The sequence below is a fragment of the Falco peregrinus genome, chromosome 5, assembly GCF_023634155.1.
Source record: "Falco peregrinus isolate bFalPer1 chromosome 5, bFalPer1.pri, whole genome shotgun sequence".
Lineage (NCBI taxonomy): Eukaryota > Metazoa > Chordata > Aves > Falconiformes > Falconidae > Falco > Falco peregrinus.
In genome coordinates, this window is record NC_073725.1 from 4,150,715 (window position 1) to 4,160,795 (window position 10,081).

The window sequence follows — 10,081 nt, forward strand, 5'->3', positions numbered from 1 at the left end:
GGGCGGCCGCGAAGACGGGCGGCCGGGCCCGGGACACGCGGGGCCGGGCAGGGGCTAGTGCAGGGCCCGGGGGCAGGGGCCGGCTCGGCCCGCGGGTGGGATTTGCCGGGGCGGCGGGGGCGGCGCGCGGGCGGCGGGGGGGCAGCGGCAGCGCCCGCCCCCTCGGTCCCGCCCGGCCCCGCCCGGCCGGAGCCGCCGTGCCGCTGCCGGGGCAGGGGCAGGCGGGAGCGGGGCGGGGGGGACCGGAGCCGGCGAGGCGTGATCGCCCGAGGCCCCTCCTGCCTGCCGGGGAAGCCTTAAAACACCCCGGCGAGGCACGGAGCCCCGCACTCGGGAGCCCCGACGCACGGGCAGAAGCGCCTCGCTGAGCCGAGAGCCGCTCCGCTGCAGCCGCCGCCGTGAGTGCCGCGACGGGGCGGGCACGGGCACGGGCACGGGCACGGGGGGAGCGGGCGGGCCGGGCTGGGGCGCGCTGGGGCGGCCGCGCTGCTCCCGCCGTCGGGGCAGGTGCTGACAGCGCATCCCCTCCCCTCCCTCCCTCCCTCCCTCCCCGCCGTGCAGATGCAGGGCACCGTGAGGCTGTGGGTGTCGGTGCTGACTTTCGCCCTGTCGCTGCTGGTCTGCCTGGGGACGCTGGCAGAGGCGTACCCCTCCAAACCGGACAGCCCCGGCGAGGATGCCCCCGCAGAGGACATGGCCAGATACTACTCGGCGCTGAGGCACTACATCAACCTCATCACCCGGCAGAGGTAGGCAGAGCGGCCCGGCCGGCATCCCCTTTTCCCACCCCCCGGGCTGCCCGTTTCCTTGGCGAGTGTCAGGGGAGGGAAGCGGGGTGCGCCTGGGTGCCTTGCCCTGCCTCCCCCACTGACACGGGGAAAGACTGTGGTGCACAGACTCCTTCCCTTTAGAGAGTGACAGCCACGCACCCCTGAGTTGGCTCTGGGTCTGGAGCTGAATTTCCACCACCCAAGTTGGCAGAAGGGGCAGGGGTTGATGCTGCCTCTGCCCTCTCAGCCCTCTCTACCCCTCGTACAGCCAGGCTGCCAGGCAGAGCATGAACTACAGGGCAGAGTGTATGGGGAGACACCCCCCCCCCCCCCCCCCCAAATAAAAAAAAAAAGGGAGAGAAAACACACCTAAGCTGGGAGCTGGAGAGAGCGAGATAGGGCAGTCGGAGCAGTTTCCCACTTCTGTTGCTGCCACTGACTCTAGTGAAGACTTTGATGAGGAAGAAGTGTCCTTCTAGCTTTGCTGAGGAGTTGTGCTAATCCAGGTGCTTTGTGGTTTGCCAGCTACTCGATGCAGCTGCGAGTGCTAAAAAGCCAACTAGTCCTAGCAAAAACCCTCTCGAGACCACTAGCAAGAACCCAAGCTCAAGGTGAAAGGGAAAAGAGTGTGACCCAAACCCGCCTGGCTCTGAACTGGCTTTCTGGGGATGACTGTGCTTTTTAAAGTAGAGGTAAAGGCCCAGTCTGGAAAAAGTGCAAATTATTATCAAAAAATTGTTTTATTTGGGAGCATCTGTCCGGTTTAGACTGTGATGACGTTTCCCCTGAGGTCCCTGAACAGAATGCGACCCAGAAGAGCTTTGACATATTTATCTATTTGTTTAATATCAAAACCAGATGAGAGGTCTAAACTTAGGCTTTCATTTGCCCCTCTAGAAGTCTGAAGAATTAAATTAGAAGGCAGGCTGTTGTGTAAGCGAGAGCTTTCCCGCAAACCCATAACATTGCCTGCCAGTGCACTAATAGCATAACACAGATGAAGAGGAAGATAAAAACACAGATCTTCAGCCTTGGACTTTTAAAGCAATATTCACAACTTGTTCATGTGTAAAGCATGCTTGTGTGTGATAGTCTGTGCTCGGATAACTTTTTGTTTAGATTACAGCTAAAATAATCTGGTCCTCTGCTGCCTTTTCCCCTTGCATGTGGTGGGATCTCCAGGCCGATCTCTCATCTCTTCTTTTGTTTCTTTCATCTCTGATTTCAAAGGTGGTTCCTGTCCAAAACCAGGTCATGTTTAAAAACAAGCAAACAAACAAATCCCAAACCCAACAAAATGAACCTTCTCATCTGTATTTAGCTTCCACTACTGATGTGTGCCATGTATGTTTGCTTTAACATTGACTGTGTAGCTTTTTTTCTGTAATTTCTGGGGTGCAAGTACAGAACTCAGAAATTGCGACTGCTTTCATTCTTCTGTGTGGATTTGGGTTCTGAAATGAAGTTGTTATTGCTGTTGATTGATAAAACAATGCAGAATTTAAATTTTGTTCTTCAGATTTTACCTAGATTTCCCACCCACCCTCTCATATTTAAAGGGAACAGTATTGACCTGGAAGTACAAGAAAGCTGGCAGAAAAAACGCACCGCAATGGCAACTTCATGATGTGCATTTTAAAGTTGACTACATAAGTTATCTAAAAAAAAAAAAGTGTGTGGTGAATTAACCATGCAAAGATAAAGCAATTGCCTCCTCCGTTTGGAAAGCTTAACTGAGCTCCTGGGGGTCCTGTGTTTCAGCAGTGACACAGTCACTTGCAAAATGAATCAGTAACTTTTGAAGCGTTTTGGACCGGTCTAAGGGCAATCATTTGGTCCGTTTCAGTGGTTGTGCTCAAAGCGTGCTTTCTTCTTACAGCTTTTTACCTCTGCTTTTTGTGCGTGGTGCTGCTTGGGAGCCCTGTAAGGGGGGGCAGAGGAGGGGTCCGGGGGCTCGCCCTGCCCCTCCGGAGGCTGTGTGAGCCGGCAGCGCTCAGCCTCTCACCAGACCTGGTGCCTGCAGCCTGGTCGCTGCAGCTGGTGAGATGGATCAGGAAGAGCGCTTTGGGAAAGGATGAGGAGATCAGTGCTTTTTTTCTCTTCAGGTTCATCTGTCTTGTCTTGGTTGATGTTTCTGTGATTATGAATAACCTGGCTCATCCTCCTGGCTTCTACTTCTGGCCTAACCCAAGCATTTGAGTGTCATTCCCCTGTGATCTACTGTGACCCACAGGGTCTTCACCCCAGCTCCCATGAAGGTTCTTCCTTGCAGACCTTCTTTCTGTTCTTCTCTTTATGTGGCTGCTTTGCTCCCCCTCTCCTTTGAGGTCCTTCCTCTTCAGATCCATCTCACTTAGCTTCAGACATCTGTGTCCATCAGCTTTATACCCTTTTGTGGTTATCTGAGGGAAACCGGTAGTTGTGGGGCACAGGTCACCAGGCCTGTTTCAGGCTTCTGATGACGTCTCTTGTTCCTTACGTGCCAGGTCTTTATAACTTAAAAGAGAGCCTAAGGTAACCAGCAGAGATGCAGACTCCTACCCTGCAGATGTCTGTGTGTCTTTAGTCTCACCTCGGTTCCCAAAACTGTCCTGTGGTCTTTGCCTCGTGCCCCTCTACTGCACCGTTCAGGGGGCTTTTTTCAGAGCCCATCTTTACTTGAAACATTCCCTTTTGCTGCTTGCTGCTGCCTGTACTCCCTCTTGCCAGCAGGCCCCCTTCCTTTCTTGTACCTCGTAGCTTGTTCGTGGATCTGTGGCTCTCCTGTGCTGCAGCAGATCAGGAAGGCCCTTCCTGCTGGAGCTTGAACTATAGGCAGGGCAGAAGATACCTGAAAGTGTGTCTGACTTGGGGAGTGCTGGTGCTCCCGCTTCATGCCAACACCTTTTAATGGGGAAGGGGGCAGATCCTGAGACCTTCGGAGGGGTTTTGTGGCAGTTTTCTGAATCTGACCCACAAGATGCTTTTTTGAGGTCCTTCAGCTCCTGTTGCTGGCCTTGGACCGGTGGGGTTTGCCTCCCAAGGCCCAAGTTTTCATAGGAAGCTTTGAGATTTTGCTAAGGCTGAGATACGAAGTTCCTAGTAAGAACAAGTGTGTTCACTCTTCAATCCCTCTGGCTTCAGCTGGAGCTGTGGGTTATCAGCATGCCAGAAAAAAAGGTTTTAATGCCTCAAGCTGAGCATAAACCCCAACTAGATATTTTCACAAAGCTTGGAGCCTCACTCTTTTAAAATAGCAATGATATTTGATAAAAGTGTTTCCCAAACAGCAAATAAAGACTCAGCTTTCTGTATTCACGTGGTCTCAGAGCTGGGTAGGGAAGGCAAGGAGCAAACCATGAAGCAGCTGGAGCAAAGATCTCCCAAGGCATTTGCTTCAGTAAGAAGGGATGGACTCTGTCCATGACCTCTTTTTAATATGGCTGTGGCATGGTTCTTTCCCAGTGGCAAAATTACAGAGCAAACGGGAGGTTTAGGCACCTGACATAGGAAGAGTGGCCACTCCTTGGCCAGCCCAGTTGGTCGCAGTCAGCGATCACCTTGCATGCAGCTTTGCTGTGTGAGGACATGGTAGGTCCATCCAGCACAGGTCTAACCAAAGCACAGAAGGGACTCCTATAAAAGATGTCTCTCCAACACAGTCATCTTCATAATTTGACCAAATCTCTGCACTCCAGGGGGTTGCTACCTACTTCTTATTCAGACAAAACTTTCCGAGAGATTAGTGGGAATTTTGCCCAAGTGTGAGTTGTTGGAGCAAGTTGTTGATTTGTTACATCAATTTCTTTAAGATAACAGCAAATTGGATTCCCCCTTGGTTGAAGTCCAGGTCACATGCATGTTAATCAGAGTAGGGAATTAGAAAGAAATAAATCCCTTTGTGGTGATGGAGTGTGAGGTATTTGATTCAGCATCATGCTTGATTGCGTTATTGTAATAGCATTTTACTATGTCTGGCTGGTTCTTTTCAGATACCTGCTTTCAGTCAGCTTAGATTAAGAAATTTACTTTTAAGTTTCTGAAACTGATGCTTTATCTTTCTGGAGCACAGGTGATGTACTAAAATGATTACGGCAATGTGAAAAATAGAGTTGAATAAAATGATTGAAAAGTGAGGTATGTTTCCACTTCCCAGGAAGTTATGCCATCAACAGGCAAAACTGCTAGCTTTTTAAATATAGTTTTGGAAGGTGGGGTTTTTTTCTTTTAAATTTAGATTAAGTCATTGGAGAAACATAATCTTGATAGTAACGGATAAAATGTAAGTCCTTAATTACACATTTGATTTCTCTGGAATCAGAATTCCACTCAAGAGGCATTCACAAAGCTTTTATCTGTTAATGTACTTTGTGATTCAGACTAATTACATAAACAAGTTACAAACCATGATCTTAATTCTTTCCAACCAAGGAGCGTTTGCTTACAGTTACCACTCTCAGGCTAATGAATCCTTATAGTGATGAAATGTCTGCCACGCTGGCTGCTCGTTGTCGCTTCTGTTCTCTCAGGAAAACAGAGCAAATTCTTTCCCAAGAACCAGGAACCGCAGTACTTTTTAACTGTTAAGCAATGTATAGTACCCAGGATTTCAAAAAACAAATTTAAAAAAAAAATAATGGAAAGACAGCTGCTGTGTAGCGATACAGGACAAAGGCAGCCAGTGATATCCCATTTAACAGAGCTCTGAATCGGGAGGCTTTCTTGTCTATAGACATGTAGTTCAAGAGTGGTGATTACCTTGGGTAGCTTAGTTTTTAGGACCTAATGCGCTATGCATTTAGCAGCCCCAAATGTAGTAGCTATCTTAAAAAATCTTGGCCGATTACTTGGCAAACAGAGTTTTGTTTTCTATTAGCTTAATAGATAAATTCCACTCTTCATTTACCTAATTTCTGATGAAGGATACAGTAGCATCTAAACCAAGAAGAAAGTTAATGAGATAATGGAACTGGGTTTGTAGGCAAGAATGACATGCTGGGAGGTCACGTCATGCACAGCTTCCTGCCTCTTCCTTCATGCTCACATAAGATGCAAGATCCTAGATTATCTAGGAACAGCCATTAAATTGAGAAATATTTGATGTTTCTCGATACTATGATGTAAAATGATTATGGAAAAAATATAGAAAAATACAGAAAAAATTAAAACTGAAGAATGAATATTTTCTCACATGGCTATGTCGAGTTGAGTCAAAGTACTTGCTGGAAAGCTGTATTTATGTCTGCTCTAGTCGTTTTTTTCTGAAAAAAATGACTAATGGTTCTGTGTCTAGTCTTCATTTTTAAAAACTGACATATAAAAAAATAATTTTTTTTAAATCTTTCCTTAGATATGGAAAGAGATCAAGCCCAGAGACACTGATCTCAGACCTCTTGTTGAGGGAAAGCACAGAAAATATTCCCAGATCCAGGTATGTATGAATAGGTTTTGTGGAGGCTTTCGCTTCTCATTTAGATTTAATAGTTTCATTTGTTATCAGTAAATATGTTTCACGGGGAGAAAACATATGCCACCAACAGCTGGGTAAACATGTCCTTAAAAAACATTAATTCCCTTTTTGTTAAGAGCTAGCACCACCTATGAATGCAAGAAATGCCTTACTGGATATAATATAGCCCGAACTCCTCGTTTCCTGACTTCGGGAGCACACCATACCTGCTGTTTGGAGGAGGAGAAGCACTCCCATAATGCTTCCCCATACTGGACTTTATTACACAGAATTGTGTGCCAGTGCCTGATGATGATTCCTTACATACTGGAGCACCAAAGCTGGCATATTTCTACTCATTTGCTGCTCAGACTGGTTCCTCTAAAGATGTGCGAGTGGTAAATACGCACGCACATAACTTACGCACAAATGCACGGCAGTGACTGGTCTTTAAAATACAGTATTTCACATTGGTTTTGTACCCAATATTTTACAAAGGGGAAAAAAGGCCTTTATATTTCCATTTGCTCTTGGTTTGAAATAACACTGGTATTTCAAGCAACAGTGGGGTTTCAAATGTGCATGCTGTATTTATCTAGTTGGGTAATGACACTTCAGCTATAATGTAAGATACTGTAATAGTGACTACAATTTACGCAGCTGAAAAGTAAGTATGTTAAAAAAGTAAGATGCCAGGGGAGTTTTGGCTCGTGAAAGAAAATACTGGGTTTGATTTTACTCACAATCAAGCATGAATGAGCTCAGTTTAAGCCTTCACTGATAGCCTGAAGTTTGCTGATAATACTTCTACTGCAGAAATAAACATTTTATGCAGTAGTCATCTCGGGAGTCTACAAGCAAATGCTCTGCACTTTCATGAGCTGTGCAAAAGCTCAGTTAGACTAGCTAAATACTTAAGCATAATAGTCTGTAGCACTGAACTTGGGGCATGATTTTGTTGCTGAAAGGTGACCAAAATTTCTACTGCCATCAAGGGAGGCTGTCCACAAATGAGACTTGTGGAACTTGTGCATAGAGAGACCATTGACTTATGGTTTGATGACTAACCGCAGCTGTGGGGATGCACTTTTCTCTGCAGATGCTTATGTAAAAAACTGCATGGAGCGCAGTGAAATGTATTAGACTATTTTCTGTTTGGTAATGACAAGGCAGAGCCCTCACATAATGGGAAATTTCCGCTGCCGTGAATTTGAGGCAACACACAGGGTAGCACAAAGTCTTAATACTCTCTGTTATTTTCACCCCTTCATAACAAAACTTCATGGTTGTTATTATTATTGTTTCAATAATGCTATTTATAACACACCAGGGAGAAAAACTCATGAGCAAAATAACAAACTAGTCTGCATTTAAGATCAAGAATTGATGAGAAACAGATTTCTATTTCATACCCCCTGTAACAGCACTTTAAATTGAGTATGGTATCTGTCATTCATCGATGACAGTTATGGGAGTACTGGGAACAATGACGTCTAGTTTTCTAGGATAAAACCCTGTATCAATTCTGAACCCTGCTCTAGCTTTTTCCTCCATGTGAGGACATAATTAAATCTCCTTTCTACCCAGCCCAGTGTTTCATGGCACATAAGGAACTTGGTATCTCTGAGTTACCTGTACCACTCTGACTTGGTTGAAACTGTCCAGAGGGTTTGAAAGCTGGTGGGGAAGTTAGGGGAGCCATGCAGGGGTGGGACAGCTGGACACACAGCAGACATGCCCAGGTACAACACAGCTGCCTAAGCCTTCCTCCTGGAGGAAGAAAGGCTGGATGAATAAAAGGCAGGCTGGTATTATTCTAAACTTAAATTAATGAGGTAAATGTTTAGAAACAGTTATATAGGCAGCCAGTTATGGAGCAGATGTAATGTGCGCTCAGTGAAGCAGTGATGAAGAGACGTATTTCATGAGTTCTCGGGAACTGAACTTTGTAACTAAACACTGAGGTACTAATAAACAACTTAATTGTATTCAGCTTGGCTGGCCTGGTTTGGCATTTCACTTTTGCTGACTAAAATATGCCCCAAAGTATTTTGCAGCCTAGGTGTATGACTGACCCTATGAAGAAAGCTTAGAGATTCTTACAGAAGCTAGTTAAAAAATAGGAAGGAATAAAAAAAGAAGGCACCTTAACCTGAGTACAAGTAAGTTCTTATGACAAAAACAGGATGTGGCATGCTTCTGATCTTGTGGAGTCATGAGAAAATATTTAATACTCAATAACAGGATGCATCTCTCTTAACATTGCCCCTTTGAAAATTAGGATACAGAGGGAAGTAGTAGTCTAGGCTACATTTGCAGTCAGTCAAAGGGATGGGTATCTCCAAAATGAGCCTTCCATTGTAAAATGGACAGGGTGTCAACTTCCCTCTCAGGGTGTCTGTGTCACAGTCTCCAGTGATTGTGGAGGCAGACTAGATGTTTAATCAAGACTAGATGCCCAACTTTTAGATGGGAAGAATTATGGCAAATGCATTTACCCTGGTGCATCTCCATGTTCTCTCACCTGTTGACATACTCTCTGTGTAGCCAGAGCAGCTGTTCACAAGCAGAGTACCTCTGGATCAAATCCTGCCCTCAGCGCTTTTTTCAACACATTTCAAATATTTGAGATTGAGCAGTGGAATACCGCGATAGTATTTTAGGATGGTGGTTGTGAACCTCAGTTTTGTTTGAAGGTGCTTACAGCCTGACACGATTTTGTTTGGCTCGGTGAACGTTCTTTGGAAATTGTTTACTCCTGAGTTAGAGTAAAATGTCTCTTTAAAAGTATTTGTATTTCAACAGAACATAGTTTTTTAGCTGGTTTTCATGAAGTGCTACTTGATGGCATAAAGCAGTTTTGCAGTGAGTTTCAGTGGTGTAAAACACTGCACCAGGGCAGCAGTATGAAGGGGCAAGTTCTGGTACCAATGCATAGACTTTTGGCCATCCATAATGCCTCTGCTTTGATGTATTCCTTACTGCTGCTATTATTAAAATAAAAATTCTAGGTAGTTCTAACTTCATATTTTTCAGAAGGGGTTTTAAAATGTGTTTAATGTTGTTGTTTTGTTTTGTTTTTTATTCATAATGTGTATTGCAGGTTTGAAGATCCTTCAGTGTGGTGATGGGATTTTCTGCACACCGTCAAAACTTTTCCTAGTTTTCAGTTCATACTCCATGCCTATGAAGCAAATCATAGCGTCATTCCCACTGCATGCAGCCATTGTACTGAATTCTGTAGAGTTTTTCCATCCTCGTATTTGTATATACCTATATTTAAATAAATTATTTGTGCATTCCAAAATATAACATACTAAATGAAAACAGCCAACTGTGTCATTGGTATAGAAAAGAGTTGTTTTAAACTATTATAACTGAATTATAACCTCCCTGCAGTCTAAAGTAGTATGGACAACAATAGTGTCACAGTTATTACAGCAATTAGTGTGTAAAGTAAGATAAAGACATCATTTATTATGGCCTCAAACTCAACTCAGCTGCTTGATTTATGCAAAACTGTTTAAAATAATTTATCACAGACTACATAATTTAGGAACATAGTTTTCTGAGAGGCAATTTTTCAGCAGGACCATACTAAAAACTTACTTATTACTTAAATTAACATATGCATTAAAATTAATAGCGTTTTCAAAATACAAAGGAATAAGTCACTGCTTAATTCTGCTAACTCCTCAAAACTGGTTTGAAGCTTGGCTGTAAGCCTGAATTAGGAATTTTAAATGAAACAGATGTAATGTCTTCATTTTGCCAATATGCAAAGCAGCAGGAAACAATATCTAAAGTAACTCATAAAGCAAGACAAATCTACAACTGCTTGTGCCAGAAAAGATGTGTCTAACGTTGCCTAAGGCCTCGTAAA

The 10,081-nt window shown here is 44.6% G+C and overlaps 1 protein-coding gene across 1 annotated transcript; it reads left to right on the forward strand.

Annotated features, from left to right (window-relative positions):
• Nucleotides 1-222: 222 nt before the first annotated feature.
• Nucleotides 223-9,593, forward strand: NPY (neuropeptide Y). Its single transcript, XM_055805679.1, has 4 exons — nt 223-398; nt 562-749; nt 6,100-6,180; nt 9,302-9,593. The coding sequence occupies exons 2-4, from the start codon at nt 562-564 to the stop codon at nt 9,324-9,326; spliced, it is 294 nt and encodes a 97-aa protein (XP_055661654.1). The 5' UTR covers nt 223-398; the 3' UTR covers nt 9,327-9,593.
• Nucleotides 9,594-10,081: the final 488 nt, after the last annotated feature.

What these genes read in the sequence shown, in the direction of transcription:
- NPY (XM_055805679.1), top strand. Translation starts at nt 562, where the DNA reads ATGCAGGGCACCGTGAGGCTGTGGGTGTCGGTGCTGACTTTCGCCCTG. An exon ending in AACCTCATCACCCGGCAGAG is followed by an intron (nt 750 to 6,099) that starts GTAGGCAGAGCG and finishes ATCTTTCCTTAG; the next exon opens with ATATGGAAAGAGATCAAGCC. An exon ending in GAAAATATTCCCAGATCCAG is followed by an intron (nt 6,181 to 9,301) that starts GTATGTATGAAT and finishes TGTGTATTGCAG; the next exon opens with GTTTGAAGATCCTTCAGTGT.